This window comes from Bubalus kerabau, chromosome 8 (assembly GCF_029407905.1).
Source record: "Bubalus kerabau isolate K-KA32 ecotype Philippines breed swamp buffalo chromosome 8, PCC_UOA_SB_1v2, whole genome shotgun sequence".
In the NCBI taxonomy this organism is placed as follows: Eukaryota; Metazoa; Chordata; class Mammalia; order Artiodactyla; family Bovidae; genus Bubalus; species Bubalus kerabau.
The window spans coordinates 98,593,247-98,611,246 of NC_073631.1; the positions used below are offsets into that span (position 1 = coordinate 98,593,247).

The 18,000-nt window shown below is 46.7% G+C and overlaps 1 protein-coding gene across 1 annotated transcript in view; it reads right to left on the reverse strand.

Moving 5' to 3' along the window:
• The window catches only part of PODXL (podocalyxin like), a 48,237-nt gene that overhangs the window by 6,252 nt on the left and 23,985 nt on the right, over positions 1-18,000 (reverse strand). The window contains exons 3-5 of the mRNA XM_055589388.1: positions 3,105-3,716; positions 1,972-2,192; positions 1,408-1,479 (exon numbers count right to left, since the gene is read on the reverse strand). Coding sequence (XP_055445363.1) covers positions 1,408-1,479; positions 1,972-2,192; positions 3,105-3,716 — 905 coding nt within the window. The remainder of the gene's footprint in view (positions 1-1,407; positions 1,480-1,971; positions 2,193-3,104; positions 3,717-18,000) is intronic.

Sequence of the window (18,000 nt, forward strand, 5' to 3'; positions counted from 1 at the left end):
GAAACACATGCCCGTTCCCTCGGCTAAGACTGAAAACATAAATAGGCTGACAAGAGAAGGGCAAGGCCATCACTGCACAGGGGGACTTGGGAGTGTCTGGAAGACGCACAAGGACATCTTTGAGGGGCTTCCTCTATATTTCTAAGCAGAAAAAGCATGGCTGATGTGGCTTTAGGGCTGAGGGTGAGGAAGTGAAGTGTGGGGAGCTTTTACCCAGTCATCCAGAGGCACCCCAAACTGGTGTTTCTCTGACCAGACTTTTGAATAAGGATACCAAGATGAAGAATAGGACTCTTGCTTTGGCTTGTCCCACAAACCATCCCTTGGGTTTTCTACCTGGAATTTCCTTAGGCCTACTAACTCTCCAGCCCTGCTGCCAGGTAAAGATGCAGGGCTTTCCTCTTCCCATTTATGGCAAAGGAAAAGAAGGCTTACCACCAAACACAGCCCTGCCAAGTTTCAGCCAAAAAGAGCCGGAGGAAAGGCTGGGCAAGCGTCAGTGTGGTTCTCACCTTGTCTAACAAGCCCAGTCCCAGGAAAACCCTGCTGTGTTTGAAAACTCTAGCTTTTCTATAGTTCACTTGGAAAATTCCAGCAAAATGGACACCCGAAAGAAAACAACTGCAGAAAATAGGTAGCATTAAAGTATCGTAAACCCAAGTTTTCCATGCTGCTTGCTTTCCCTTTCTGGTTCCTAGAGGTGTTTGCAAAATAGCCACTGACCAGGAGAGGGTGGCAGTGAGCCATCCATCACCAGCACTCACTCAGGCCTCAGCTACTGAGTAAGCGCTGCAGCAGATATCCCCAGACTAAAGCCCTTAATCCTAGGGAGACTGGCAGTCCGAAGGCAGTGGACAACACGGCTAACTCTCTCTTTCATGCAAACGCACTCACACACATGCTGACACCATCTCCCTCAAACAGTACACACACACACCATCCTGAGCTGTTGGCAACGGCTCCCCTGGGTTAGAGGCAGGCCGTCAGATAACATGGAGCAGGAAATATAAAACCACAGACTCTTAGAACAACGCAAGTTAGGCAGACTAAGCCTCTTCTTTTCAACTGAGGCCTCTGAAGCCCAAAGAGATGGGCTTAACAAAGTCACATCCTGAACTGGAGGCAAGCAAGACCCAGGGCTTGGGTCAGACTCTCAGAAGTGAAAGCTCAGAAGACCTGGTATTTCTGGCCCTGTAGCAGCCCTGTGGGCGGGGCTTCCTTTAGAGAAGCTGGTTCTGACCCTCCGTAAGATTGGAAGGACCAAAAACAAGGGCAGGAAATGAACACATCTCTCAGCTCCTTTCTACAAGGAACACTCTAGTCCCTTCCACTTTCAGTAATCCTGGAGCTAAACCACCTTTGGAGGATGCAGGTCAGGGTGGGGCTCAAGACGAACAAGGTACTCACACAGCTGTTGGCTCCCGAGATGTTCAGGGAGAGTTTGCTCTCATTCAGCTTTTCAGGAGGATGGCACTGGATCTGAAAGAAGCCACTGGGATTAAGGGCCAGGCTGAACTTGATAGGATCTCGTCTTTGAATCCTCCCTCCCTCCCTCCCTTAGGTGCTTCCCTGGTGGCTCAGAATCTGCCTGCAATGCAAGAGACCAGGGTTCGATCCCTGGGTCGGGAAGACTCCCCTGGAGGAGGGAATGAATCCCATGGACAGAGAAGCCTGGTGGGCTACAGTCCATGGGGTTGCAAAGAGTTGGACACAACTGAAGCGCCTGAGTACACACACCGTTAGGTGGGTGACACCAGGCAAGTAGCTCGGGGCAAGCTGGGAGCTGGCCAGCTGGGGTCTGACAGCCAGGTATGTTACTGGTTATCCCGCTGTCTAAGGCCGAGTCCAGCAAAGCCAGAGACAGTGGGTGAATGATACTGGCTCCTCACACCCCCACCAGGGGCTCTGGGAAGGGAAGGGTAAAGATGCTCTTCCTGGAGTCCCTTTCTCTCCAAGTCTGGGCTCTCTTACCTGCCCGATATTTGTTGGAATTACTGAGGTGGGAGAAGGGGTGCTGGAGCTTTGGGGGGCATTTGACGTCAACTGGGTGCTGGAGATGGTGGATCTCCTGACAAGAGATGTGGTCCCACGTCCCTGTGAAGAGCCCGTAGGCTGCTGAACTCCCGTGGCGACAGTGGCAGCCGGCGTCTCACTGGAGGCGTGTTGAGTTCCTTCAACGGCGACCTGTGTTTCTGTAAATGGGGAAACAAAGCTTATGAGGAAAGGTGAGTAGTTTAAACAGAAAAAAGATAGTCTTTTCTGTTCTTAGTTTTCTGAGGTTCTCTAGTCTTCCCCCACCCCACTTTGGCTTTACAGACCACAAGCAAAAGGAGGCAAGCTATGAGAAAGAGGAGGTAGATGGATGAAGCCAGTTCCCATAACCTATTACAGGATGAGCAGATTGGATGAGCCGGTGTAGGAACCCGAGAGAAGTATCAACAGCAGTGACAATGCCAGCAGCAAATGTCAACTGAGTAACTGCTTCATGTCAGGGTCCTAAGCGCTTCACAGGTACTTCCTTCTTCAGTCCTCACAGTGACTCTGAGGAAAGTACCATAATTATTCCTTTCATAAACAAGGAAGTGGAGGCTCAGAGGAGCTTGATGCATTCCGCACCAACAAGTGGCAGAGCTGGGACTGGAGTCCAGGTTTATCCAGCTCAGGGCCCTTGCTCTCACACAGGACAGACTTCACCATGTACACACATGACATGGCAGCGGGGGCGGGGCAGGGGTCCCTCGAAATGCAAATGCTCAGATTCACACCAAGAAATTCTGATTCAATAGATCTCAAATGGGCCACGAGGCTCATGATCCATCAGTGAGGTTTGAAATGAATTTACTGGACTAAGACTAGTGCTTAAAAAAAAAAAAAAAAAAAAGGAAAATGCTCCACTGGGCAGATCAAAACCTCGAGCTCTCATCACAACACACAGCTCTGCTGGCCGCTGCTCACCACTGGATGGGAAACAGGCTGAGCGAAGGTGGTACACATTTACGATCCTTAACCCACGGCATGAATCTCCACCTTCTAGTCGAACAACGGTACAGAACATAGACATCTGAAAGTTTCTTTCTACTTCAAAAAGGCAAGGCAACACTTACTCAGTGTGGTCACCTGAGCTGTGAACGTGGGACTTGTCATCCTGCCTAAACTTGTAGTTACAGTCATTTTGTCTGATCCCTCAGGGAAACTCCCTGTGGGCTCTGAAGTCCCAGGGGCCAAAGTCACAGGGCCGGGGCTAGGCTGCTGAGTGCTTGAGAGGTTGGTCGAAGAGGACAGAACAGGAGAGATGCTTGGGATGATATTCGGATGTGGAGATGTGGCGATTTTCTGACTGCCTTCCTTAGCAGCCACGCTGTCTGTGGCCACACTGTGGGTAGTTGGGATTCTGGATGTGGGTGAATCATTCATTGCATTCCGGCTGCTCGTGCTTTCAGGACTTGTTGAGACTGTGGTTGATGTGGCTGCAGGAGCTCCGGTAGTGACGGGAGTGGTTTCAGTGGCCGAGGCAGTTGGGCTTTGCTGGGCTGAGGTTGACACCACAGTGCTGGCCGGTGCTGTAGTCACAGTGGATGTCTCAGTGGATGTCAGGGCTGCACTTTGTTTGTCTGGGGTTGAATTCAATGTCTGATCACTGGCGATTATGGATACTACCGACTGGGTTGTGGTCTTGACAGTTGAGCTTTGTCCATCGGTTGTTCCTGTGACATTTCCTAGGAACAAAGACAACACAGAATCAATTAGGGTATTAGCTGGAAGTCTTTCTCTCTCCATTGCTCCAGCTCTTCCCCAGGATCCAGAGGCCTTGCTCTCATCCCTGCCATTTTTGCTCAAGGGTTTGGGCCCTTGATGTGTCCAGATTTCTCTGGGGTTCAAGAAGCCTCTAAGAGGGAGGCTGAGGAGAAAGCAGAGGAAGTCAAGAGAAATTCTGCTCCAGAGAAGGACTCAGCACCCAGTCCCACTGCCTGTGGGAGCCTGCAGTGAATTCTCTGCCCTCCCCATCTGGCCCCAGACACACACTGTTAAAGGTTTCCACACCCCAGCACAGAACCCTCATCATCCCTGCCTCCTTCTCCCAGACCCAGGAGCTTGCAGAAAATGCAACAGACTCACACATATCCAAGTACCCTGTTCTAAACATGGCATGAAGGACCTCTGTTCCTCTGGAAAAATATATCTAGAAGGAGAAACTGGAAAAGTGAAATTACACAAATTGTACTTAAGGACAACTGTGAGACACACTGAGGGGTCTCTGTGTCTAGCATGGGAGCTCAACCTTGTCAAGGGGTCAGGGATTGAGCATATTAAAAAGCAGAGACATTACTTTGCCAACAAAGGTCCATATAGTCAAAGCTATGGTTTTCCCAGTAATCATGTATGGATGTGAGAGTTGAACCATAAAGAAGGCTGAGTGCCGAAGAATTGATACTTTTGAACCATGGTGTTGGAGAAGACTCTTGAGAGTCCCTTGGACTGCAAGATCAAACCAGTCAATCCTAAAGGAGATCAGTCCTGAATATTCATTGCAAGGACTGATGCTGAAGCTAAAACTCCAATACTTTGGCCACCTGATACAAACAGCCAACTCATTAGAAAAGACCCTGATGCTGAGAAATATTGAAGGCGGGAGAAGAAGGGGACGACAGAGGATAAGATGGTTGGCTGGCATCACTCAATGGACATGAGTTTGAGCAAGCTCTGGGAGATGGTGAAGAACAGGGAAGTCTGGCATGCTGCAGTCCATGGGGTTGCAAAGAGTCATACATGACTGAGACTGAATAACAACAACAGGGATTGAGTGAGGGAACAGTTAAGTGACAGGTTCAGGCCCTGGGATTACAATGGAAAGTAAGACACAGATGCTTACTTGTGCGGCCCTAAAGTTCTAGGACTCACAACAGATTTCCCAACCTGGGGATCCGACATAGGGACTGAGAATCCCCAGGGAATTTGACTTTGAAGGCCAGCAGTATTTGATTACAGAACTTCCACAGGACTGGGGAAACAGACTCTTGGAGGGCACAAACAAAATCTTGTGCACACCAGGACCCAGGAGAAAGGAGCAGTGATCCCACAGGAGACTGAGCCAGACTTGCCTGTGAGTGTCCAGGAGTCTCTGGCAGAGGCATGGGTTGACAGTCACCTGCCATGGGATCAGGGGGCACTGAATACAACAGTCCTGGCTTAAGTCCTTCTTAAGGAGGTCACCATTATCCCTGCCATAGTTTGGCCTCAGGCCAAACAGGGAGGGAACACAGTCCTGCCCATCAACAGAAAAATTGGATTAAAGATTTACTGAGAATGCCCCTGCCCATCAGAGCAAGACCCAGATTCTCCCACAGTCAGTCCCTCCCATCAGGAAGCTTCGACAAGCCTCTTATCCTTATCCATCAGAGGGCAGACAGAATGGAAACCACAATTACAGAAAACTAACCAAACTGATCACATGGACCACAGCCTTGTCTTAACTCAATGAAACTATGAGCCATGCTGTGTAGGGCCACCCAAGACGGACGGGTCATGGTGGAGAGTTCTGACAAAATATGGTCCACTGGAGAAGGGAATAGCAAACCACCTCAATATTCTTGCCTTGAGAACCCCATAGTATGAAAACCCGCATAGTATGAAAAGGCAAAAAGATATGACACTGAAAGATGAATTCTCCAGGTCAGTAGGTGCCCAATATGCTACTGAAGAAGAGTGGAGAAATAACTCCAGAAAGAATGAAGAGACAGAGCCAAAGCAAAAACAATGCCCAGTTGTGGATGTGACTGGTGATGTGAAGTAAAGTCCGATGCTATAAAGAACAATACTGCACAGGAACCTGGAATGTCAGGTCCATGAATCAAGGTAAACTGGAAGTGGTCAAACAGGAGATGGCAAGAGTGAACATTGACATTTTAGGAATCAGTGAACTAAAATGGACCACAATGGCCAAATTTAATCAGATGACCATTATATCTACTACTGTGGGCAAGAATCCCTTACAAGAAATGGAGTAGCCCTCATAATCAACAAGAGTCTGAAATGCAGTACTTGGGTGCAATCTCAAAAATGACAGAATGATCTGTTTCCAAGGCAAACCATTCAATATTACAGTAATCCAAATCTATGCCCCAACCACTAATGCCAAAGAAGCTGAAGTTGAACAGTTCTATGAAGACCTACAAGACCTTCTAGAACTAACACCAAAAAAAAAGATGTCCTTTTCATCATAAGGGACTGGAATGCAAAAGAAGGAAATCAAGAAATCCCTGGAGTAACAAGCAAGTTTGGCCTTGGAGTACAAAATGAAGCGGGGCAAAGGCTAACAGAGGGTGAGATGGTTGGATGGCATCACCAACTCAATGAACATGAGTCTGAGTAAACTCTGGGAGCTGGTGATGGACAGGGACACCTGGCCTGCTGCAGTCCATGGGGTCACAGAGTCGGACACGACTGAGTGACTGAACTGAACTGATGGTTTTTCCAGTAGTCATGTATGGATGTGAGAGTTGGACCATAAAGAAAGCTGAGGGCCAAAGAATTGATGCTTTTGAACTGTGGTATTGGAGAAGACCCCTGAGAGTCCCTTGGACTGCAAGGAGATCCAACCAGTCCATCCTACAGATCAGTCCTGGGTGTTCATTGGAAGAACTGCTACTGAAGCTGAAGCTCTGATACTTTGGCCACCTGATGAAAAGAACTGACTCATTAGAAAAGACCCTGATGCTGGCAAAGATTGAAGGCGGGAGAAGGGGATGACAGAGGATGAGATGGTTGGATGGCATCACTGACTCGATGGACATGAGTTTGAGCAAGCTCCAGGAGTTGGTGATGGCAGGGAAGCCTGGCGCAAAGAGACAGACATGACTGAGCAACTGAACAACAATGAGAATTAAATGTCACATTCTGCTGACTCCATGGAGGAAATGAATAAGGAAGTGATGCAGAGAACAAGGAAGTGATGCTGTTAGAGAGGTAAGGAAAAGCGCCTCAGGGACACCCATGAAGCTAAGGCTTGAAGGACAATAAGGCGAGAGCTGTGAAGAAGGTGAGGAAAAGCGTACCAGGGAAAAGGAAAGAACCTGCAAGTCCCCAAAGGAGGGACAAGAGCTCAGAGAACACAAATCTGAGTGCAGTTTTCTGAGTGAGGGGGGGTGGACAGGGCCCAGAAAACTTAGGGCCTCACAGTAAAGGGACTAACATGCTGTCCAAACCGTAGGGTTTTGAGAATAAAACAAAAGCTCTCTTAAAAACTGTATCCTATGTAAAATGAGGCATAAGATCACCCTCCTTAGCCCAAAATAAGGATTTGGGGTTTTAAGTGCTCAAAAAAGTCACTGAAGGCTTTAAAAAGCAAACAAGTTTGAGAGAGTGATTTACAAAGACACATCCCCTTGCTGCTCTGGGGAACACGGGCGTGGAGATGGGAAGAGAAGAGGCTGTTACAGTAATTCAGATGAAGTGGGTAATAGTCATCTGCAGCAAGTCCTTGACACAAGAGCCAAAACAAGGATGGATTCAAGACTATTTTGGAGAAAGAGTCAACTACTTGCTGATGTACCAAGGGAGGGGAAGAGGAGAAGTCAGGATGACTCCTGGTTTTCTGTTTTGAGCAGAAGGGAGAGAGAGCTGGGGCTCAGCAAAGTGGACTCTGGCCATTCTTCATAGCCAATTAGAATCTGTAACCTAGTTCTATGCTTGGGGAATTCCCCACACAGTTAAGACTGATGGAAGCAGGATTTGCCTCTTGTTACACTATAGATGCTGAAAAATGCCAGCCTCCCTTATGACTAGAGCCTAAGTATGCACTAAGCTGCTATGAATGAGTCACTTCCACCTGGGCCAGAGAGTGAAGGGGTGGTCGACTATGAGGAACCGTGAGGCAGGATCAGCAGAACCACGACCAGGTGTGAGCAGCCGCGGAGGTGAGGCAAGAGTCTACAGCCAAAGCTGAGGCGTCTGGGTCCTTGGCATCAGTGAGCAGCACTGCCTCTTCACACAAGTTCTATAAGCTTGTCTCGGATGATGTTAAGGGTGACCCTAAATGTGGTCTTCATCAGGGCTTCCCTGATGGCTGAGTGGTAGAAAATCCACCTGCCAATGCAGGAGACCTGGGTTCGATCCCTGAGTGGGGAAGATCCCCTGGAGGAGGGCATGACTACCCACTCCAGTATTCTTGCCTGGGAAATCCCATGGACAGAGGAGCCTGGTGGGCTACAGTCCACAGGGTCGCAAAAGAGTTGGGCACGACTTAAAGACTAAACAACAACAAAATGTGGTCATCAGCAATCCCAGCTCCTTCATAAGCTGGAGAAGGACCCAACAGCTTTCATGTGTGTGTGCATGAACACACATACATTTTGCTAATGAGAATCAGAAATTTGCATTAGGAGTGACTCAGGCAATAGAAATGTGAGAACTAGTTTCTCAGCCTTACTGGGGTTAAAGGTAAGTGGAATTCTGCAGACACGAAGTGATGTGACTTTACTATCCTACAGTATTTCACAGAGAGGCAGTCACAACATCACCCACCATCTAGAATGAAGTACCTGTAAAGTGGCTTTGGCAGGACTGAGTGGCTACTGTCACAGAACAATATAAAGGGCATGCATAAAAGGACATGTGGTAAAAATCAATGTAGTGTTATGATTTGACAGTGGCACTTCTTATAACTGATCATATCAGAGCACCTTTCTGGCAAAAAATGAGATTGCTGGAGAGGAACATCAGCATATTTAATAAATTAAGGATGTAGGGCGGGGTGGTTACTTCTTACAAAGACGACTAGCTGAAAGCAGAGTTTTTCAAACCCCAAACTGTTGACATTTTGGGCTGAATGTATGCATGCTAAGTCATTTCAGTCGTGTCTGACTCTTTACGACTCTATGGACGGTAGCCCACCAGGCTCCTCTGTCTACGGGATTCTCCAGGCAAGAATACTGGAGTGGATTGCCATGCCCTCCTCCAGGGGATCTTCCCAACCCCAGCATCGAACCTGTGTCTCTTACATCTCCTGCATTGGCAGGTGGGTTCTTTACCACTAGTGCCACCTGGGAAGCCCTTTGGGCTGGATACTTTTGTTACGGAGGTGGTCCTATGCAGTGCGGGATGTTTAACAACATCCCTGGTCTCTAGCTACTAGATGCTAGTAAGACACATACTACCCTTCCTGGTTGGGATAACTGGCAGAAGACGCGGGTTCAATCACTGGTCGGGAAACTAAGATACCACAAGCCACGTATTAACTAAGTCCACACACTACAACCAGAGAGTCAGTGGGCTGTGGTGGAGGATCCTACACGACCCAACAAATATCCTGCGAGAAGGATCCCGTGTGCCACAACGGAGACCCAACACAGCCAAATAAATAACTAAAAAAAAAGGGGGGCGCTCAATCTGCGATGGAACTTGCTTGGAAGACTCAACCACTTTTCTCCTGTCTGATGACACAGTTTCTATCCTGCTTCAAAACTCAATAACCTCACTTGAGCTCGGTGACAAAGAAAGCTATATCCTTTCATCATCTCTACCACTCTTCATATTTTTCAAACCTGTGATAACAGTCAGATGCCTGAGAAAGACAGTGTCTAACCCAGAAGAAGGCTTCTACTTAAAAAAAAATCTGCAAAAAGTCTAGCAAATAAGCCTGGTTGATAGACTATAAGGATGCTAGATCAGAGAAGGATAATCACAATTTTTATCAGGTTGAATTTATCAATATGGGTATGCATACCAGGGGTCTGGGACCATCATGCTGACTCAACCAGCTGCAAGAAGTACTAATTGTTTTCTTAGTTGGTTGACTGAAACGTGAACTTAATGGTAGTCTACATATTAAAGTTGCCAGAAATTCTCTGGAATAATGAATAGGAAGAAACCAAAGTCTTAGAGAAATGTTCCAGGGGTTTATCATGTATGGTCTGCTTGCTCACACTCTTTGTTCCTTAAGAGAGCTCAAATGACACTCCCTTCATCAAGGTTTTGAGAAACACTGTACTTCATGTGCTCTAAAAAGGACATCTTTTCATGTCTCTGAGCTGAGGATGAATTATAAATTATTTTAAGGCACACTCTGGCAGTGTTTTTTCTCCCCCACATGGTTCGTAAAATATAGTGCGTTTTATCTTTGATGGTGTTTTGGATTTTGATTAAATTTGGTGTGTTGTTGGGGGGGAATAGGAGCATGTTATTCTGACTATTCATCAGCCTGGTATGCTGGGAGGTTGTTGATATTTCTGCCAGCAATCTTGATTTCAGCTTGTGATTCATCCAGCCTGGGATTTTGCATGACGTACTCTGCATGTAAGATAAATAAGCATGGTGATGATATACAGCTTTGACGTACTCTTTTCCCACTTTGGAATCAGTCTATTGTTCCATGTCCAGTTCTGTTGCTTCTTGACCTGCATATAGGTTTCTCCGGAGGCAGGTGAGGTGGTCTGGTATTCCTATCTCTGAGAATTTTCCACAGTTTGTTGTGATGAGTCAAAGGCTTTAGACTGCAAGGAGATCAAAACAGTCAATCCTAAAGGAAGTCAGCCCTGAATATTCACTGAAAGGACTGATGCTGAAGCTGAAGCTCCAATACTTTGGCCACCTGATGCAGAGAGTCAACTCATTGGAAAAGACCCTGATGCTGGGAAAGATGGAGGGCAGGAGGAGAAGGGGATGACAGAGGATGAGATGGTTGGATGGCATCACCGACTCGACGGACATGAGTTTGTGTAACTCCAGGAGATGGTGAAGGACAGGGAGGCCTGGTGTGCTGCTGTTCATGGGGTTGCAAAGAGTCAAACACGACTTAGTGACTGAATAGCAATGACAATGACATGCTGGTAGGAGATGCTGATTTCAGTGGGAATGGACAGCACGTTCCCTGGGTAGCGGGGCATGAGCAGAATTTCATTTCCAGGAAAAAAGTGGGTACCATACCCTTGTGGCTTGTACCCTCGGGCTTCCCTTGTGCCCTGCACCTGCAATGTGGGAGACCTGGGTTCTATCCCTGGGTTGGGAAGATCCCCTGGAGAAGGGAAAGACTGCCCACTCCAGTATTCTGGCCTGGAAAATCCCCTGGACTGTATAGTCCATGAAGTTGTAAAGAGTCAGACACGACTGAGAAAGTCCTTCTCTTCTACCATACCCTAGCATGACTTAGAAATTGAACGACAACCACTATATCCTAGGCAGCAGGACCAGCATGGTGATCAGGGTAGTCTAATGAGGGGACCTGGACAGTGGCTAACAATCATGTGTTTTTTAGGATCAAAATGGATTAAAGTGCTACCTCTCAGCCCAGCAAACTGAGACCTAGGCCGAATCACCACAGTAGAGAACACAAGCAGCTGCTCATCCAGTTATCAGGACTGAATCTTTTCACATACTCAAATGATGTGATGATAAGCAAATGAATGAAGGACAATAGCAAATACCAACACAGTTAAAAACTGATTTTTAAAAATAGGCTAATGAAGCAGTAAAACCTTTAATGAGGATGACCAAAGGGGAATAAAAACCCAGAAGGGCATAAATACAAAATATGAGGCATAAAACCAGTAATATAATATAGGCCATTATGAGCAAACGCTAACAAGTTTGAGGCATGTTTCTCCACCCTTAAACAGTAAAAAGCTGGAGAAACGGAAAAGTAATGACTTTTCTTGAACCCACTGGCAAAGTCGGGTCATGGGCAGACAACTACCCTGAAAACTGGAGAGTCAGCCACGGGGAGAAACCAGACTCAAGTGTTTGCTTACAGGACAGAATTTGGCAAGAAGATTAAAGTTAAAGTGTTTAATGAATTGCTAAAGGCTGACCATGGGCTCCTGTAAAAGTGGAAACGTGAGAACTGCCGAAATCGAAAGCTTCACACACTTGTAGAGGCTCCCCCAGCACCAGAAACGCCACCAAGAGCTGGTAAAGATGCCCAGAAACAGCCTTGAGAAAGTTTCCCCCATGGGGCTGGCTGCAGAGAAGAAACAGCAGTGAGCACTGACACTCTACCTAGCCCCTTATCCCCTGGGGGAAAAAAAGCCTGACTTATCCGTGGACATCAACCAAATCTACGGCCTGAGGCCACTGGTGGAAACCCCACCACAGCGGGGGAAGGAAACGACAGGCACCGATGAAACACCAAGGAGATGCTGCCCAGATCCATTGCCCCTCTCTCTGCTGGGAGACAAAGGCATTAAGCATAGCCTGAAGGAAGTGGTGGAAACCCACTGCAGCTGGGGAAAGGAACAAGAAAAATAAAAAAGCTCTTTGCCCCTGGGAGAGGGCAGGAATCCGTGCTAAGTCCAGCAGGATTTCTAGAAAAGAGACAGGAACACTAGCAAAGCCCGCACCCTCCAGCCCAAGGTTCCAGTGCCTTTGCAAACATCTGGGAATATGCTTCTACCCTGCCATGAACTCAAAATGCTAGCAAGTGTGAAGATAAGTGGAGTATAGCTGGAGGGGGGCTGCCAAAGTCAGGCTCCCTGGGAGCCGCAGAAAGGAAGACTAACAGGCAAGCAGGGATGCGGACCAAGGTCTCACCTGTACAACATCAAGTCAGGGGTTTGCTGCTTTGTTTTGTTTTTCGTTTCGGTTTTGTTTTTGATGGGCACCATTTTTTAAGTCTTTATTGAATTTGTTACAATAGGGCTTTATGTTTTGGTTTAAAACACCTGGGATCTTAGCTGCTCAACCAGGGATCGAACCTGCACCCCCTGCATCGGAAGGCAAAGTCTTAACAGCTGGACTGCCAGGCAAGTCCCCAACATTAACTTAAAAAGTCAGCCCCACTGATGAGATTAACATAAACCCTCACGCTGAAGACACAGCAGAAGAGAAGCCGTGCTTCAGGCAACCGCTGATCCACAAGGGGAGGTGCACAGCCTGTGGCTCCTTTCACTTATTTACCTTTCTGAGGTTCATCCATGTTGCGGCACGTGTCAGTTTTTTATTTTTATTGCCGAATGATATTCCATGGTAAGGATAGTCTACATTTTGTTTTTCCGCTCATCAGCTGATGAACGTTCAAGCTGTTTCCACTTTTTAGCTATTATAAACAGTGCTACTCTGAACGTTTGTGTACAAGTTTTTGTGTGGATGTTTCATTTCTCTTGGGGCTATACCTAGGCGTGGAATTTCTGGGTCACATGGGAACTCTATATTTAGCGTTCTGAGGAATGGCCAAACAATCTTCCAAAGTGGCTGCACCATAGTACATGCCCACCAGCAGTGTATACAATGCAAGATGAGCCTGGAACATCTTGTAACAACAGAAAGTAAAGAAGTGCTTAAAAAAAAAGACAAAAACAAAATAGTGGGCAAGTCCAGCTCTCAGGGAACTAACCTGAGAGCTCCCAATAGGCAAACCTGGAAAACTCTGATCAACAAAATTAAAAAATATGGGACCGAGGGCTTATCTGGTGTCTCAGTGGTAAAGAATCCACCTGCCAATGCAGGAGACACCAGCTTGATCCCGACTCGGGAAGATCCCACATGCCGCAGAGTAACTAAGTCCATGAGCCACAACTACGGATGCCCACATATCCTCGAGTCCATGCTCCCCAACAAGAGAAGCCACCGCAATGAGAAGCCCATGCCGTTGCTCGCCGCAACTAGAGAATAGCCCAGCATAGCCAAAAATAAATAATTTTTTAAAAATCTCTATAAAAAAATACTGGATTGAAACCCAAAGAATAAAATAAATATCCATGCATCCATTCTGATAAATGATTAAATATATAAATAAATGGGAAAGATGGGGAAGAATTCCAAAAAAGGATAGATACTCTTCCCTCCTCTAGAAGGAAGGTATTCTCCCCCATCCCCATCTGAGTATGGGCTGGTCTTAGTGACTCTCCTAGGACGGAAAGGGAAAACCAGTAACATTACAGTGAGAAACCCAGTAAACACATCATCTTAACTAAATAATCAACGTTAGCATCATGATAAGTCATGACCAGTGATAAGGCATCATGTCCTGGGATAAGATGTGTTGAGAAGGGCCCTTCACCTCTGTGCTCTTCCTTCTAAAAATACATAGCCCCAGTCTAACCAAGAAAAAAAAAAAATCTAACGTACCCAAATTGAAGGGGATGCTACAAAATATTCAGCTAGTACTCTAAAAACCATCCAGGTTGTGAACAATATAAAGAAAGACTGAGAAATTGCCACAATTTGGAAGAGATGAGAGAGACATGATGAAATGCAGTGCTCTATTCTGGAACAAGAAAGACCATTAGTAGACATACTGGTTAAATAGGAATGAGGTCTGTAGGTTAGGTGATAGCACAGTACCGTGTTAATTTCGTAGTTTTGATAAGAGGACCATGGTTTACAAGATGCTAATATTAGGGGAAGATGAAGGAAAGGTATCTGCCACTCTGCATCATCTCTGCAGCTCTTCTGTAAATCTAAATTATTTTAAAATTAAAGATTTGTAAAAATGTGTTTAAGTATTTATTTTGGTTGCTTGGGCCTTAGTTGTGGCGCGTACACTTACTGTCCATGGAACGTGGCTCCATATAGGTGACAAGCAAATGCTTATTAACACTGGTGATAAATAAGTTACTTTATAATCAGACTAGAGTATCACACAGCACTGAAAACCAGAGACAGGTATTATATTGTTATATATATGTTTATCTGTGTAATATACATATTATATATTATTATACATGTATTAGGGCTTCCCTGATAGCTCAGTTGGTAAAGAATCCACCTGCAATGCAGGAAACCCTGGTTCGATTCCTGGGTCAAAAAGATCCACTGGAGAAGGGATAGGCTACCCACTCCAGTATTCTTGGGCTTCCCTTGTGGCTCAGCTGGTAAGGAATCCACCCGTAGTGCGAGAGACCTGGGTTTGATCCCTGGGTTGGGAAGATCCGCTAGAAAAAGGAAAAGCTACCCACTCCAGTATTCTGGCCTGGAGAATTCCATGGACTGTATAGTCCATGGGGTTGCAAAGAGTCGGACACAACTGAGCAACTTTCACATATGTGTATTAACATGAATCAATCTGAAAACTATACTGAACAACAAAAACCAAAACAAAAATTCATATGGTTTTATTTACAGGGTTTAAAATCTACAAAATTAAACAATATAGTTTTAGAAAAAGAGACATACAAAATATTTACATTATACACAGAATTTAATACTAAATTTAGGATAACAGCCACGTCCAGAGGAAATAGGAAGATGCAACAGGGACATCTGATTTTTTTTTCCCTCCTAAGGAGGGAGTGGCTGATGGTGCTGGATGATGAAACTGCCAACATGGAAGTTCCCGGAAACCTCAACTTGCAGTTTCCATGGGAACAGTGCAGGTGGAAGCCTAACTGGGGCTGATAGAAGATGAGTGAATGGTAGGGAAGTGAGCTTCTGTGTGTAAATAACTTTATCTGATAAAGTTGTAATGTAATATAACTTTATGCTAACAAAGGTGCTAAGTTGCTTCAGTCGTGTCCGACTCTTTGTGACCCCATGGACTGTATCCCGCCAGGCTCCTCTGTCTATGGAATTGTCCAGGCAAGAATACTGGAGTGGGTTGCCATACCCTCCTCCAGGGAAGCTTCTCGACCCAGGGATGGAACCCAAGTCCTCTTACATCTTCTGCACTGGCAGGCACCTGGGAAGCACAAGAACTTTATCAAATGTTAGCTATTAAAAGGAGTGGAGAAATATGGCAGTTGCTGGAAAGGAACTGCAGTAATCAAGAAAGTTTTGCTTTTCTCCTTGAAGGTGAGAGATGCTAGAGCTGATAAGGATGCCCCTTTTGTTTTATTCCCTCCTTAAGATGCAGAGGGAGACACCCGTGTATTAGATGGTAGGATACTTCTGCCTTTGAAACCAGAGGGAAGAAGATGGATACAGCCATCAGAACATTGGTAATGTTGGTAACAGGAAGACAAGTTTCCATTTGACATCCTCAGTTCTCTCAGCCAAGTCTAGAGGAAATCAGTATACTGACAAAGATGAAATAAGAGAGGAGGAGGAGTAATGTGGAAGGGAAAAGTATGAAATACTCATTAGGGGTAGGAAAGGGAGCAGAGCACCAAAGAATTGATGCTTTTGAACTGTGGTGTTACAGAAGACTCTTGAGAGTCCCTTGGACTGCAAGGAGATCCAACCAGTCCATCCTAAAGGAGATCAGTCCTGGGTGTTCTTTGGAAGGACTGATGCTGAGGCTGAAACTCCAATACTTTGGCCACCTAATGTAAAGAAATGACTCATTTGAAAAGACCCTGATCCTGGCAAAGATTGAAGGCGAGAGGAGAAGGGGAGGACAGAGAATGAGATGGTTGGATGACATCACCGACTCAATGGATATGAGTTTGAGTCAACACCAGGAGTTAGTGATGGACAGGGAGGCCTGGCATGCTGCGCTCCATGAGGTCACAAAGAGTCGGACACGACTGAGTGACTGAACTGGATAACTGAACTGAAGGCAGCCTACTAGAAAAATGGTGCTCAAACTCTAGGGAGTATCAGAATCACCTGGGGAGCTTGTGAACACACCTGCTTAGGACCTCAGCCCAAATTTCTGATTCAACAGATCTAGGGTGGGGCATCAGAGTTTACATTTTAACAAGTTGCCAAATGACTCTGTTGCTGTTGGTCTGAGGACCACACTTTCAGAACCACTCAACCAGAAAAATACAGGATGACTGTCAAGTGGCATCTGGTGCCAAATTGGGCCAGAAATCCTGAATTTAAAAATAGTAACCCAATCAACCACTGTGTGATTTTTTTCTCCTTCCACTGTTTGCAGGTAGTTATAGGAACAGGAGACAGGGTTCACCCGGGAATGGAGTTTTTGCCAGGTGAGTTATGATGGCAGAAGATGCAAGAGACCTCAGCATATCTGTAAAGTTGGGATTACAATGGTAGATGGTGACGTATAGGGTGGATAAAACAGACAGGGGCTGACAGGCAGTGACAAAGTCACGGGTCATCAGAGTGGCTGCCTTCTGTTCAAGCAGCGTGGTCCAGGTGTACCTGAGCAAATGAACTGGAAGGGAAAGAAACAGTGATCAAAGAATGAAATGCAGAGATGGTGCACAGCATGGGGACGATAAAGTTCAGGGTGTGAAATGGGAATACCAATGGGGGAAATGGCAACCCACTCCAGTGTTCTTGCCTGGAGGATCCCAGGGACAGGGCAGCCTGGTGGGCTGCCGTCTATGGGGTCGCACAGAGTCGGACACGACTGAAACGACTTAGCAGCAGTAGAGATGGAAAAAGGTCAAGAAAATGGGAGGCCAGGGTATTTAAGTGTTTATCCGAATGTGTACTGAGCTCCCCAAGAACGAGGATGGGAATCGAGATAGTGAGGAAGGAATGAGTGGTGGGGAGTGAAGAGGTAGGCAGAGAGCAGCAGTGAGGAGCTAAGGATGAAGCTGGTGTGAAGGGTCAGCAAGGAGCTGACCTCCAGCGGGTGTGAAAGGCCAGCAAGGAGCTGACTTCCAGCGGGCAGACCAAACAGGAGCAGGAGAAGAAGGCTGACTCCACTCCTCTCCCCTGGGATGAGAGGAGCGCTGTTCTCAGTCTGAGGCCCTGCTTTCTCCGGCTCCTGGCCATTTTCTTATCTGGGATGGACTCTGGACTATTAATAGCGGGAAAGGAAGCTCGAAAGAATGCCCCAGGAAGAGGGTGTGCGCAGGGAAGGCCACGAGTTGGGAGGACCCAGGCCTGGACACCAGCATCCACCCCTTTGTCTTTTGTTGCCTCCAGCTCACCTCCCCCGAGCGTGGTTAAAACCAAGAAGCTTCTTGGGGGTCCGGCGGGAGGCAGTGAAAGGGGCAGAAACCAGGCAGGATGAACCGACGTCTTCAGGGAAGCATGTGATCAAGGAAGGCGCAAAGCCAGATGGAAGCCTCTAGTCCTGGTTCTCCTCTGAGCCCCAAGGGTGGGATGCAAGTCCTTGGCCCTCTTGAAACATCTGTGAAATGGGCTGGGTGGCTTCTAAGGTCCCCCAAGGAGGTATATGCAACTTTCCCAAGCACGACGCTGCTTTTGACGTGG